At 37.2% G+C, this 15,302-nt stretch overlaps 1 protein-coding gene across 6 annotated transcripts in view; it reads right to left on the reverse strand.

Moving 5' to 3' along the window:
* Positions 1 to 10,551: 10,551 nt before the first annotated feature.
* The window catches only part of RB1CC1 (RB1 inducible coiled-coil 1), a 71,894-nt gene continuing 67,143 nt past the window's right edge, over positions 10,552 to 15,302 (reverse strand). For 5 of the 6 annotated variants that reach the window (XM_061342929.1, XM_061342930.1, XM_061342931.1 and 2 more), the window contains 3 exons: positions 14,848 to 14,984; positions 11,882 to 11,952; positions 10,552 to 11,542 (listed from right to left, as the gene is read on the reverse strand). In XM_061342929.1, the coding sequence (XP_061198913.1) occupies positions 11,465 to 11,542; positions 11,882 to 11,952; positions 14,848 to 14,984 (286 nt within the window). In that variant the 3' untranslated portion in view covers positions 10,552 to 11,464. The remainder of the gene's footprint in view (positions 11,543 to 11,881; positions 11,953 to 14,847; positions 14,985 to 15,302) is intronic. The other variant, XM_061342933.1, reaches the window with a different exon arrangement.

Here is a 15,302-nt window from a genome sequence, read left to right on the forward strand (position 1 = left end):
CAAAATGCAATAGCTAACAGGGATGGGAAAGCAAATTGTCATAACCACGCAGCTGCAGTAACTGCATGTTAGATGGGGCACAGAGAAGCAGCCCAGGAGCCCTCTGCATGAGCTTGAAATCCCTGGCTCTGTTCCTGCTCACCTTTGCCAATATTACATGATTCCACTAGGACATCCAGACTGGTTCTCAAACTGCCATTGAACTGGAGGATGAGCTCATCTTTCTCACCTGTGTACTATTTATAGAGAAGATTTTCAGGAGAGTATATTGCACACTATTTCTGACCCAAACATAAGCTTGTGAGGCAGCATATGTTCATGTGCAGTTTAGAAATGCAGTGGGACAGAGGAATAAAAGAATTATTACGTAAGCTCCAGCATCACACTGTAATACCAATTGAATTTGCCTTACAAGCCAATGAGAGGGAGTTCAGAATCATCAAAAGTGAGCTTAGCCATCTGAGGAATGAGGCTGGGCAGCTGATTTCCATGATTACCCATTCTGTTCCCCAGTGCCTTTCTTACACGGGAAGATGCTCTAGCTGTTTCACTTGGTCTCACTGGAATGTGTTTTGCAAATGTTTTAATAAGTTATGACCCTACTTGTCTATGCAATGCGGTTCCTCAAATACTTCAGCTGTGTGTCTCTCCTCTCAGCTGTTTAAGCTGCAAATTCCATACTGCCTGGGATGTTTAGGAAAAGGGGAAGTTTAGACCTTGCTAAATAGGGTTGTTGCTACCCCAGTGATAAATTCTCTGGCTGGATTAATATCTGAGAGGACTTTTTCTTTTCTTTTGTTTAAGCATGTTTATTATCTTTCATGACTCCTGGGAACCTTTCAACTTGTTCTGGCTGCTTTCCAGCTCCCACAGCGTGAGTGTCATGGGAGACATAACCTACTTGCAGATCTCTCCACAGCTGGTGGCTGCAGAAGCTGAAATGATGCTCACTCAGAAAGAGTACACTACCTTCCACTTAATTGCTTGTTTCCAGCATTAGCACTGTGTCCTGAACAGGTACAAATACTAATGTGTGGGAAGCCTTGCCATTTACTGGGGCCTCTGCCTCCAGGAGCAGCTGTCAGAGGGACATCAACTTTGAATGAATCCCGATACAACCTATATCATTGAAATGCTTAGGTAATAATTTTATCTAACAAAACCAAATAAGAGAAAGATTAAAAGATTAGAAGTACCTTCAAACCAAGTTGGGGGAAGGGGATCAACAATGCACATGACAAACCAAACATATCGTGCCCATCGCATTTCAAGAAGGCCAGCACAGAAAGACCATTAAATACTATTTTGAAGGAGTATGAAAAGTGGAAATCAAATCAGGTTTTGGTTTACTGAGTCAACAGTAACAAATGCCTTTGAAGATGTATTAAAACCTTTATGTCTGCATGAATGCAAAAAGTATAAGCAGTGATACCACTACCTGTTATTTCCTCGACTGCTTTGATCCCTCTTGGGTTTCCCTACTTGCTAAGGCCTTGAGAGGCTGCATGAATTGTTTTTTATATGATTTCATATGTTATATTGCTCTATCTTCTGAGCAACCCAGAGCCTTGTTCTGCACAAAAGAGCCTGATTATTGGTCTCTGCAGTTTTTAGACAGTAGCAGGGGTTAGTGGAGACATTACAGCATTTCACTGCAAATGAGACACCCTTGGGGGAAATGGAAGCAACATTTGTTGGTAGAACCTAGGTTCTCAAAATGGCTTTGTTGCAAGCTGAGCACCTGGAGGCCTAAATAACACTAAGGACAGCCAACAACGTAGGTATAAGATAAATTCACAGAAGCCAACTCACATAGAGGAGGTCCACACACATTCAGAAGGAAAAGCAGAGGAAAAGCAAGAGGCATTCCAGGGAACTAGGTTTTCTTTAAGCAACACCCGAGCCACCCTGCTGGCAAACCTGGACCTCTCCCAGTGACTCACATCCACCAACTATTCCCATTTCTGTGGGAGTTAGGCTGGCTAAAACAAAGAACTGTTCACAGAACAACTGTAAAAGTGTTACCTTACTCCTATATAGAGGATTGCCACAGGCCTGGGTAACAGGAGACCTGAAATTGGCTCTTTCTGGTGCCTGCACAATGTTTTTTGTAAACTACTTATTTACTTAAGCAACCTAGAATTCCTTTGAGAGCAAAGGCCACCACAGACCTGCAGCTAATAGCACATCCTATACCTCAAGGAAACCTTGACCATGAAAAAGCCTGAAGATAAACCAAACGGTTGACCAATTTTGGCTGGAGGGTATAAGGCACACAAACCCTTCAAAATTTAATATAAAAATGCAGCCCCAAAGTGTTGTTTATAACACTTTAGCTATTAACCTCCAAACAATTCCCACCCCTGCCTGAGGAGATCTGACACCACCTCTTCCACCATCTAACCATTTTGCTATCACATCTAACAGGACTTGGAGGAAATAAGTCTGCTGGGAGGCTTGTCAGTCATCTTTGTGTCTCTCTGTGCACTGAAACTCACAGTTACTTTTTATTGGTATTTAACTTGTCCAGCACACTGGCTTTGATTACTACATTTGAATGTAAAAATCATTTGAATGATTTTAAAAGCATTTGTAAGGTGAGGAAGGCTCAGAGAGACTGGGAAGGAGGAAGGCTGCCATCAATTTGCCTATGTGAAAAAGTATTTTAAGTGAGACTAGACTTTTTAATTGTTAACAAACAAACACTAAATTAGAACAGATAGAGAGCCCTATCTTATACATGATTAACACACCCCCCCCCCCCCTTTAAATTGGTATACCTTTAATATCCCGGAAAGCAGCCTCTCTCATGAAGTATATTTTTATTGTGGCCCATGTATTTCTTTGTAGACGGTTGTTGGTCCCTTTTATCATTTTAAAGATGCTGGAGAAATGCTCAAACAACGTTTTTCTCATCAAGCTGGCCACTGCACGATCCTGCAACATCTCCCATGGCATGTTTAATATCTAGGACTGCTTGAATTCCTGCAGAACACTCCATATTACCTTGTCCATGGCATTGCTGATGATAGAGGAGTCAAAGGTTCACCTCAGCAAGACAGTAATAGAAACCATTTTTACTAAAACTAAGTCTTTTCATAAATAATGAAAAAAAAAAGAAGGCAATTTCATCAGTTGTCTTTTGGCTCATATTTCCCATAACAGATAACTTTTTCCTAATTTGGAAAAAAAAATAACATTTCAAAGCAACAGCAGGTTTTTTATTAGTTTCATAACTTCATGGGAATTTCCCACTATTGTGGCTGTGATATTCAGAGATATAAGTACAAAAGAAAAACCCACCCTGATTTCCTCCTGGATGCCCATCCAGTTGCCACTGCTTTCCCTAGCAGAAAAATCTTTACAACTTTTCTCCTGCTAGTCCAGAAACAGTTGTGTAAAGTTACGAATTCCTACTATGGACAAAAGGAAAAAAAAGAAACCAATAAATCTATGACTCCTAAAATTTGGCTAAAGTCATTCCAAACGCTGACTGGTTAGTATCAGTCCCCTAAATTCAGTTTATAGGTGATGGTTTGCTGTTGCCTGGACTTGCAAGTCTTCATTTAAATAGCACTGCTCTGCCATCAGGAGGTATTACATTAATTTCATTTGGCATCACTGTGCCTCAAAGCAAAAGTGATGTTTTCCCCCAGTAGGATGAAAGATCTGGCATTTTTAATTCACATTCTCATGTGTCCTGAAGTCACTTAGTCCTCTATTTGCCCATCTCTGAAGATACCCTCATTTTCTGACTAGATTATCTTATTTGTAAATATTGTCATCAGAAAGCACCAACTTCCTTCCTGCACGCATCATGCTACTGCCGCAGCGTCAGCTGTTGGCACTCTAAATAAACACGGACTTCATTTTTTCTTGTTTTTAACCATTGTCTGGTTTGATCGGAGGAACTGCACATAGGTAGGTTTCCAACATGGTTATTCTGGGTTTTCTGCTAAACAGATCAGAAAATGGCAAAAACATCTGAGAGTACAGATGCTACATCTCTGATGGCTTTCGACATCTTCCTGCCAGTGCTTTGGGATGAAGAAAAAAAGCACCTGGAATCACATATCTAAGCCTGAATTTCTCTACAAAGCCCTGCATTTCACTCTCAAAACTGTGGCTCATTCTAAGCCTTAGACTGTCAGATATCCTTTATCTGGAGCTTCTGAGATGTTTCTCTGTAATAGATGTCTGTACCGTGAGACACTTTCAAGTATTCATTTAATTCATCTTTACATAGCACATTCAGCTCTGGAAATACAGCCCCATGCAGTAGCAGGTGCCTTTCATTAACTACTAAATATATGTGGATCTTAAGAACAGTGAGGATTATGGGAACCTTTTTCCATGCTAGAAAACCAGAGGAGCCTGGAAAGCCAGGATCCATTGGAACATTCAGTGAAGCACATGGGAGCCTTCTGAAGACATCTGCAATCTTCATCACAAACAAGCAAAGCAGCACCACTCACACTAAGCCACGCTGATACATGGCTGATACTACCAGAACGTAATCCTTTTGTCAGTGTGGAAACACACATCAGCAAACACTGCCCTGCAGATGTCAGTGAGTCCCCGAGCCCCCCCGTCCCGACTTTCCTCGGGGTCGCAGCCCCTGTTGGCCTTGCTCCTCCCGGCAGCCTGCACCCAGCAATCTTCCCCTAATTCTCCTTTTGGCTGTGGCGCAATAGATCAAAATTTACTTTCCCCTTCAAAGTCATTGGCTATTTCTGTCACAAGAATATCTGACCTGTGAATTTCAGCCATTCTGTGATGATTTTGGGGATTATTCTAGAATCCGTTATCACCTTGCTAATTTCCACTTTGATATTTCTTACAAGTACTGAAGCTTTTTCAAGCAGCTAATACAATGAATTATCAATTTTCTCTTTTACCCTGAAGACAGTAAAATTTTTCTTGCCTCTTCTTAGTTCTAATGTCTTCCTGAAGTGGAAGCAGCTATTTCCTCCTTAAAACTGCCATCAAAAAGGTACTCAAAGTGTGAAGTCTTCAGGTCAGAAGCAAACTATCAGCAGATGAGCTTTAGCTGCCTGGCACAGCACCAGTTCTCTTTTGGAGTTCAGTCTTTAGGGTAGCAAATGATGCAATACCCTCAAGGCAAGGAACAAGCAAACTATCATTCTCCCAGAGTATTGAGTGGCAGAGATGAAAAACAACAAGGGCTAGACAAAGTGTAGAGAGTAAAATAAAAAACACAAATGGGAGAAAAGAAAAAAGATGAGGCACAGCTGCAGTTTGTGAGGCCTAGTCTATGTGAAACACAGACCCGGAGAAGCAACTCAGCTGAAACCCTTCTTTCAACCTCCCGGATTGTGGGTACAGAGAAGTGAGTGGAATTATGAGTAACAGCTATTAGTAAGTCCTTCTTCCAAAGCAGAAATGTAGATTGCATAGTCCCATTATTCCTTTATAATATTTTTAGTTAAGAAGAAGATATGTTCAATCCCAAGTCAAAATTAGAATTTAGTGGAATGAGAGGAAACACAGGCTACTTAAACTAATGCCTTGCAGGAAATTACTTTTTTTGATGTCTGTCTTTGACACATGAAATGTTTAAAAGCAGGCCCAGAGGAACTAGGTTTAATGAAAAGGCAAATCTCAAGTAAAACAGAAACAGTCAACAGGAATTATCAGTTTTACACTAAGCACATTCAAAACATCTCATAGCTGTCCACACAGCAACACTGTATTGCTGTTTTCATGCTACACAACCTATACAGAAACATATATTAAAAGCAGAGACTAACAGCTCAGGTATACTGCCTTAGTCACAATCATTTTCTGTGTTCCAAGGGTGAAACACAGAATGAAGCAAACAAGTAATTCCATTGGAGCCGTTACCATATTTATTGTCTAATTTTATTGTTCACCAAATAAACACGCGACAAGTGTCTTAAAACCACAAAATACCTCTTTAACTACCCTGCATACATAATTGGATGCAGTCCAGTAAGAGCGAACCTCGATTTTTTAAACTCGAGTTTTAAAAAAAAGCATCTATTGTTTTAAAAATAGATTTAAACATTACTTATGTCAAAAAATTGTACGAGAATAATAGTTTGCTTTTTTTTCACTGAAGTAACCCACAGATTTTATGTTATAAAAAGACTCCTGGGTTGCTGGGACACACTTGAAATAGTAACTTACCAAGATCCGTTTTATACCTTCAGAAATTTAACAATATACCTCCCTGCACTGGAATTTCATCACTTTTTCTTTTTTTTCCCCACACAAGAATGGATTTTAAATGGAAAAAATTTACTAAATCAACTACATCAACTTTAATGTTATAATCACAATGCTTGCTTCAAAAGGAATTACTAAGCATGCAGAAATGGAAGTGCTACTACTGCTCTGTCATTTGTCTAATAACTGTGCTCATAGACTTAACAAAAATATTCTCTCAGAAAGAACCCAAAGAAGGTTATGCAACAGTGACAGACATCGTCCTGCTGAAACTATTCATCTATTTTAAGATGCTAAGAACATGGAGACTATACTTTCTAGAGGTGTATTAAAGATACATAAATGATGCAACCACAACTGGCTGGAACTCTGAACATTCGTGATTGGGAAGAGTCAGAGCTGGCAGAGCAATAGACTGAGGTGGCTTGTGAATCACCACCTCTTGCAGCATCACGCTTTGTAGAAAAGGGGGTAAGCTTCAATGTCCAGGGTTTAAATTCTTTAAGAATATGTGCAGAACTGCTTCACTACTCATCCTGCAGAGGCACCTTTAGCACTCAGCTGCTGGGTTACTTAACTTCAAGAACAGTTTCAGAAATTGTTTTTTGTTCTGTTGGTCAAGGAGTCACAATGTCTGCTAAAAAACGTAATTTTATAATTTTGCATAGTGTCTTACTGTCTGCATACCATTTCCTGGCATTTATATTACGAAGAATCACAAGAAGCTTCTGGCACAGCTTCTTCAACCCCTCAATGTCCTACTCTTCCTTACACTTTACACAAGGAGAGGGCTTATAATATAGAAATAAATCGGTGCCAGAACCCACAAAGCAGGATTTTGAAACAGGTCAGGCTGCTAAAGCATCATAAGGGAAAGAGCATTTTCTTAGAAATAAATATTTAATTTACCACAATGCTAACCCAAGCAATGGCATAATAATTATAATATGAAGCAGCATGAACCTCAACATCCGAGTAATAATCTGATGTGAAAACACATGAAACAAGTCAGTTGGCCAGCAGAACTGGCCATAAATGGCGGGTGAATCACTCCCTGGAATGTGCACGAGGTACCACTGACAAAGAAAGCTAAAACACTGTAAAACCACCACTTAGCAGTCAGAATATTATACTGGGGCTTTCCATTACAACCCAGCCCAAAGCCAAAGTGCTTAGCCTACAGCAAAGCAGTGATACCATTAATTCCCACCTGTAAATTGAATGTTTGTTAAATTAGTTGTAAACTCAAGACTTACAAAGTCACAGCAATTCAACCTGAGCAGGGGGCTGGACAAGTAAAACCTTGGGAGGCCACCTCCAACCTCAAACATTTGTGAGTCTGACACTCTTTCAGAGTATCAACATTGAACTCAATTCTTGGCCGGTATTTGCAGTCTGAGGACTAGACTTTCCTATGTTCCTCCGTATTTTATGTGGATGTTGTTAACATGAGTGAGTGTTAACACAGTGAGTGCTAAAGGCAGTAACTGTTTATCCTTTGTCATCACTGCAGAATGACTTTTAAATTGATCTAAAGACATGGGTGATATTAGAATGCAGCACTGACCTCACTAAACTTTAACAGGCAAATGTAGCTTGAAAAGTATGCATGGATGGTGAATGCTCAATTTCTAGAATTATTAATAGAAATAGTTCCCTGCATTACAATTTGTTAATGAAAAATTTATAGGAAAGTACTACTCAAGTTTTGCTGTAACCATTTACAGCCCAATCTGGCTTCTAGCTAAAATTCCACAAAACAAAAAAGGATGCAATACTAGGTCATGGAGAAAACTAGCACACCATTAATTTTTTGGAGGACAGACTTTCCAGTCCTGCTATGCAACATATGCAATGACAACTGTATTTGGAAAAGTACATATTTAAGTGGAAACTGGTTCTACTCACAGACCATCTTAAGATTCAAATGAACCACAGCTGAATTCTAAACAGCACAAGCTCCTTGAGACCTACTGCACAGCAGTGCAAAACCCCATGTGCTTCTTAAGAGTATTCAAACACATACAGCCTTCCAAGAACATGAGGGAAAAGAATCCCTTTCAAATTATCACATCCTTTTCATATTAAGTCTGCACGATAACATTTGCTTTCAATCAACTTTACCATTCTTTTTTTTGCACTTCAAAAATAGATGCCTCCGTCTAAAGCCAGACTTGGGGAATAAACATGCATTAGCAGTAGCACAAGATGCTTTCATAGTAATCGGTAAGTTTCCAACATGCAACTGCACGAAAGAATTTGAGAAACCTCAAATAATCGAATTTACTTTAAAACTTCCCCCCTCAATCTCTCTGAATATGCCCCTCATCCAAATTAGATAGCTATACACGAAGTTTTATTATGGAATAAGATGAAACACTTAGGTGGTGCATAACAAGCGTAGTTTCAAGAACTAGTAAGGCAGTGACATACAAAAAGTATGTAAACTACATTTTTTCAATGACTGTTCAGAATCATTACTAAATATGTTAGGAGTTTGTTTGACACAATTTCCATTTTGAATATACATAAAGATTATAAAATGAAACACATGACAAAGATTCCTAAAAACCAAAGCCATTGCTGGTTATTTATGTTTCAAAAATATGCCATTATGTAAAAATAACATACATACTAGTATTTAAGTGGCAGACATCTGCAGGGAAGAACTTTTTCTTCATAGTTTGCATTACAGTACTTTATTTTCACTAATATATTTAGGTGCTTCACAAGTTCACTTTCATATTTTTCTGAGTTATACAAATGTCAGTAACGCAGTGATTTCTATCTTAAGCTAGAAATCAAACCAACTTTCACATCAGTGCTACCATCCACGTACAAGCTTAAATACGTGTATTTTTTTTAATCTGGGCAACAATAAACTGAGACTACAAAGATCAGACTGTTTTTATGGAACAAGATGGAAGAATTTCTGACCTTTTAATTCCCAGCATGGAATTCTGCACTCACCTCACCTCTGCGCTCAGGACATCATCCCAGAACTTGCAATGAACTACATGGTACAACATCCACAGAGTATCAAGAGAAAATTCTGGGAGATATTTTGTCTCCGAAGTAGATTATTCATTAACAAAAGAGCAGAGTCTTATGTTGTAGGGCTGGACTGCATGTTGCTACACAAATCCATTGCTCCTACTCAATTAGTTAACTATCCTCCCAGAAATGGAAGTATTCTGTGCCTCTTTGCAAAGCCTGGTGGCTGCAGGCTGCCTCCCCTGCAAAGCCTGGGAGATAATCAGTCCCTGAAGGGTAAGCAATATTCACAGCAGTAGGGAGAGTATCTGAGGCTGAGAATGTTTTGTCAGTGAGGTAAAATGTATTGAGGTTTCTAAACACTCGGGATACTAGAAGAAATGAATTCTGCTATGTGTGCACCTTATTAAACTACTTGTGACAGAGTTGGCTAAAGAACAAGACTGCATCAAATTCCAGACACAACTGAATTTCCATTTAGTTGAAGATCAGAAATTCAGTGATAAAAAATTAGCATCTTTTTTTTTTCCTCTAAACCCACTCCACAGATGTACGTTATTTACACACTTCATACTGGGCAGCGCCCATCTATGCTAGTATTGTTTTTAAAAAACAAGGCACATTTTTTGCTAAGCAACTTTAAAAAGGCAGTACATGAACTAGCAAATTTAACAATCAGGTAAGAACGCAATTGGCAAAATGACACTCTGTCTTCCAGAGATCAACTGTTCTTAATTTATTTCATCAAAGGCGTGATACAAGTCAATGCACTTCATGAAAATCTGAACTTAAAACTGTTATGGAACAAAATTTCGAATTAAGCATATACAGAAATTTCTGGGTATTCAAGTGACTGTTTACTCTGGAAGAACATTATTTGCAACATATGGGGCAAAGCATTGACATTTTCATATGATCACTTATCTCTTTTCCTCCTTTGCTCCACACCTTCTGAAGACAAATCACAGTTTAATAATTTTGTGAATTAAGTTCTAGACATAAATTCATAGCTAAATCTAGAATTTCACTTTCCACTGGCTACATATTTATAGTATATTCTTTCATACTGTTATTAAAAAATAAATTATAGCCAGTAAAACTATTTTGAAAAAAAGTTAATATGTTGATATGTTAACAAATTGTTAGTATGTCTACCTGAATTCTTTATTTGTTACAAGGTAATTTTTGCAATTCCTGAATGTTGTGGAATATTAGTGCCTCTTGCAGAAGATTTAGGTATTTCTACATAATGAAACTGCTAGAGGAATCAGACAGAAGTTGCAACAGATTAACATGAAATAAATATTATAGCTAGTATTTAAGAAGCACACACATACTTCAAATACATACAGTTTCAAATCTTTATTGTTTTAAAATTCTACATGTCTTTTACAATTACAATAATTTGTTACTTAAATGACTCTTGTATGGTTAATGTACAATGAGCTTTTTTCCTGAAACTCAACCATGAAATACAATTTCATCAATATGATTTTTCTAAATAGATTAATACAAGATTTCTGTTTTGCTGGGAAGAACAAGTGCTTCACTTTGAACAAACAGCACAGGTGTCTTCCCTGCAGAATCTGTGTGATCAATCCATCGAAAGTGCTTCTGAAGATTGCAGACCTAACTGTGACTGATTTTCAAAATCAGTCTATCAAATTACAAGGTTTTTTTTTGTTGCTTTTTTCTTTTTAACATTAAAGAGCATTTTCATGTAATGAACAAGTTGCAGTAGTTATTTTTATTCATCTACTGAGGCAAACTCATGTTGAAGAAAAATCATGATTATCTGCATGCAATGAACACTCGTCTTTAAATAGTTGATGAATTTTACACATATAAAGAATCTGTTAAAGAGTGCAAGTACTTTGATAATGATTTCACAAAAGGACATATGCTGGTAATAATGGTAACTAACATTTAACATCTAAATACAAGCTAATGTATATTTAACAGGCAATTAACATGGCTAAACAAACCATGTATCATGTGGTTACCCTTTGAGAACATGAACTCATTTGGTCCACACTCCTAAAGTTATCTGGGTAAAAAAACTGGAACAGTTAGGGCCAGAGTTTCTGATGAAGTTCTTGTTTCTAAAATGTGACCTGTTAAAAAGTAAAAGCAGTACATCAATGACGTATCTTGTCACATGACCTCAGTATAAAAAGATGGCCTGGTATTTGAAGCGATGAACAAGCACTGAAAGACAAGTCAAAAAAGAATGGAGACAGAATGAACTAAAATTGTTGTGTTATACTTTCTTGTTCCATGGTACTGCTTTCACTCTGTAGAATTTTGTACCCAAAGGAACTTTAAATCTGTTTTGTGCCTACAAAAAAGAGAAAAAAAAATTAGAACTATGGGATAATTCCTCTGATCTTTATATTCTTAAGCAGAACTCAATTCTCACCCCTCAGCATTTACAAGACCCTTTGGAGTCTGGCAAGGTTTTAAGCAGTATGGACACAGCTACTCAAGCCACTGCCTCACTTGCTTATTTTTCTAGTTTGCCTTCTCTTTCTATTCAGTGACTAAAACTAGCAGGAATGGCAAAAAGTAGGACAACTTGCATGTCACTTATTATGCAAAGAGTACTTTTCAGAATTGTTATAAATGTTAAATTTTAGTCTCAATTTTATCAGACATTTTTTCCATTACATTTCCTTACCTTTTTTGCCTGGCAATATTCCTTTTCCATCACTTTTCCTAGTACCCAAGGTCTCCTAGATGTACCTGAAGCTAAGGAGACAATATACTTCTTATTTAAGATAATCAACTACAGATTAATAGGTTAGATTCAATATACTCACAGATTATTTGCTACAATGATTTTATTGAAAGAAATTACTTTAAAAAGCTTGTTTTTAATAAATGAACAAAATTCAAGTAAGTTCAGATGTCAACGCAGGTCACGGCACTTTCAAACAAAGTGTTTGGGGTTTAAGTTTTTTATTAAAGTTAGCATTAGATGAGACAAAGCCAAATCAAAACTGGAATTCATACAATGATTCAAAATTTTTCTCATCAACCAAGCTTGACCTTTTGGTCTGATTTAAGGTGAGAGTTTCTTGAGTACTTCAAAGGACAGGAAGTCTTCTGTACTTAGCTATTATTATTACCCCTTACTAAAACTTTTGATTAGTTTTCTGTATTAGTGATGGAAATCAGCTACCCATAAGTAACATTTTAAAGCCCTACAAATCTGCTACTTTTGGTTGCAGTCTTCTGAGAGTACTTGATGCTGTTCAGAAAGCACGGAAGTGAAAAACCTCAGTAATAAAGTGACTTGTCAAAAGAGCAACAGTGGCATATATAAACTTCCCACTTGTATCCATTTCTGTATCAGCAAAGAAACTCCTATGTGTCTTCTATGCCAGTAAATTATATCCATTTTACTTGCTTTGCTGTTTCCTAACTATCACTAATCATGGCATGGAGAAAACATCAAAACTAACGGAAGAAACAGCTCACACATGCTCTGCATAATGCTAAAATCAATGCATTTCTAAGCATCACTATTTATGAGATACTGTATCTAGTGATGAGAACATGAGTCACTCAAGGACCAGAGTCTGAAATTTTAATCTTACTCTTCAATATTAATCTGGCCATTGACAATGGAGCAGACGCTGTTCTGTTCGACACTCCTACGTATCAGTGCAAAGTATTCATATCTGGCCTGAATGCTCTACAATTATATATTTAAATTGCAAAAATCCCTTAAGTTTTTCTTAATTTGCTTGGCCGACAGACTTCACTGATCTAACAAAGACAGTAAGAAAGATGTACTGGTTTCCACCACCCCCTTATATTTGCATCCGAAAACATCCTCAACCTGAAGATAAGGGACAATACAGTAATCATGTAGTCCTCAACCAATTTCAGTGGTGTTGTCGCATTCTAAATGCTCTTAATCTAGGCAGAGATAACCTACAATAGCCAGATCCCTGATACTTAATACTGTAGGTGGATCTATACAGAATTATTAACTTGATATGTACATATTGGTACAAAAGGTAAGATTCAAATGCAGCATTTTGGCAGCCCTTGAAACAATGATGTGCAGTACCTAGACCCATGCCAATTTTCATCTATAGCAATTAGTGTTCTGGGCTTCATTTTCCCCAGTTCCCTGATGCAGAACAAGAAACAAGACATGGTTTCATGAAGTAATGAGTTAGAGACAAATGTGTTCCTAAAGCAAATGGCAAGTCTTTGTGTTTGTTTTATGTGCAGTTTTCTCAAATTTGAAACCAGCTTTGGCTAGTAAGTGGTAAGGAATGAGGCAAGCTAAATCCATCTGAAAACAGGTCAGTGTACTTACAGTAATACACAACTGGCTTTTACCTTATATGTGTAAACTAACGGTAATAAAATTAATCATATTTCACAGTTAGGTACATACTACTAATGCCATAGTTCAGAATGTATTACATCTGTAAGAAATACAGGAGTTGTCTCCATATGCCTCACAGAACATGCATAACACTGATCCTTCAGCAGTCTCAGAATTCAGCTAGAGCTTGGCGGTCTTCTGGAGACTACAGAAGTATTTAAGAGCTATCACCTTTCATCATAACTAACATCTGCAATGAGTCTGCTCACTGAATATAAGTTGACAGCTTCTGACATGCAATAATATATAGAAACTTACTTTTAAAGTAAGTTAGAATTAATATAAAATTTCCTTTTGATGCATGTTCCTGACATTTCTGTCTGGTGGGTTTGCAAAAAAAATACTACAGATGATAGTTTAAAGACATTTATATTATCATATGTCCTGTAGCACATAGTTAATATTAACCTTTCAAAACAAAGAAAAATAATAATGCTTTACACTAAACTAAGTTTGCATAGCTGCCAAAACTAGACAACGAAACCCCTGAAGATTAAGGGAGGAAAAAAGCAAATGTGCCACCAATCTGAACATAAGCAACACATACAGAAACTGTTCTCTGAAAACTTACAAGTCTTACTAAACACCATTTAGATCAGGTGGAAAAACTTTATGAGCAAAAATACTGCTTGCAAATCCTCATATAGTGTGGTCTATGTTTTGTTATTTCAGATGCATATTTGAGTTCATCAATTCCAGTCACTTTACAGAAGATGAGCGAACAAATTTTATCCACATCTTCAAATAACATCATAAACTCAGTTACTAAGAAGAGAGCAATTTTGACAAAAATGTTACCTTAAACTGTGTATTTACTTTCCCCATCAAAAAAGACACTGAAAACACAAAATCACATAAAAATAGGCCTAGGACCTACACAACTGTATTGCGATAGGATTGTTTCCCCCATAGATATGTTAGCATACTTGTGTATGTACAAAATTGACATTTTATTTCTTGTTTTCTTTTTTTTCTTGTTGAAGCTTATTTTGAAGATGCAGATGTTATTTGCCGTTTTTCCAAGATATTAACATCTATTTAGATTTTTTTTTATTTAAGGTGTTCTGTTGAAAAATGTTTGTCATCAGAACAAACAGAAAAGCTACAAAGGTAGCTGACAGCTATTTGTATTACATGCTTCTCATCACATATATTTTTAAAATCACTTACTGAGTGTTAGAAAGTTGAGAATATTATTTGTAGGAGGAAATAATAATTGGAAGCAATTTGACACTTACCACACTCACCTGGTTTGAGATCCAGTGCAGCCAGAGATTCTGAGTGCAGGAAATACAAGGTTGGACTAACAGTAAATAATACATAGTTGTCATGCCTTTCATCCAAGATAATGAGAACCAAATCGCCAACCTGGAAACTGAAGGGAAAAAAAAATAAAATCAAAGAACTTAACTAAAAAAAAAAAAAGCATAGAAGTTTAAAACTACATTAATTACACTACATTTTCTTCCCCAAGTAGAGAACAGACTGAGACTTATTTGAACAGCAGCACAAATGTTTCTTCCTGACACCAGAAAAACTCAAGAAGCCAGCAAGTTCTCATGCCAAGTCTCAGTAACAGAACTCACCTAACTCTTTCCAACATCTGTGTCACAATGTAAATGTGTTTATTTACCTATTAATGAAATGAAGCCTAAACCAGCCACAAATTCAGCATTAGACCATGAGAGAGCTC

Source organism: Neopsephotus bourkii, unplaced genomic scaffold, assembly GCF_033783945.1.
Source record: "Neopsephotus bourkii isolate Nb327-2 ecotype Australia unplaced genomic scaffold, CSIRO-AGI_Nbou_v1 NB_1820, whole genome shotgun sequence".
Lineage (NCBI taxonomy): Eukaryota > Metazoa > Chordata > Aves > Psittaciformes > Psittacidae > Neopsephotus > Neopsephotus bourkii.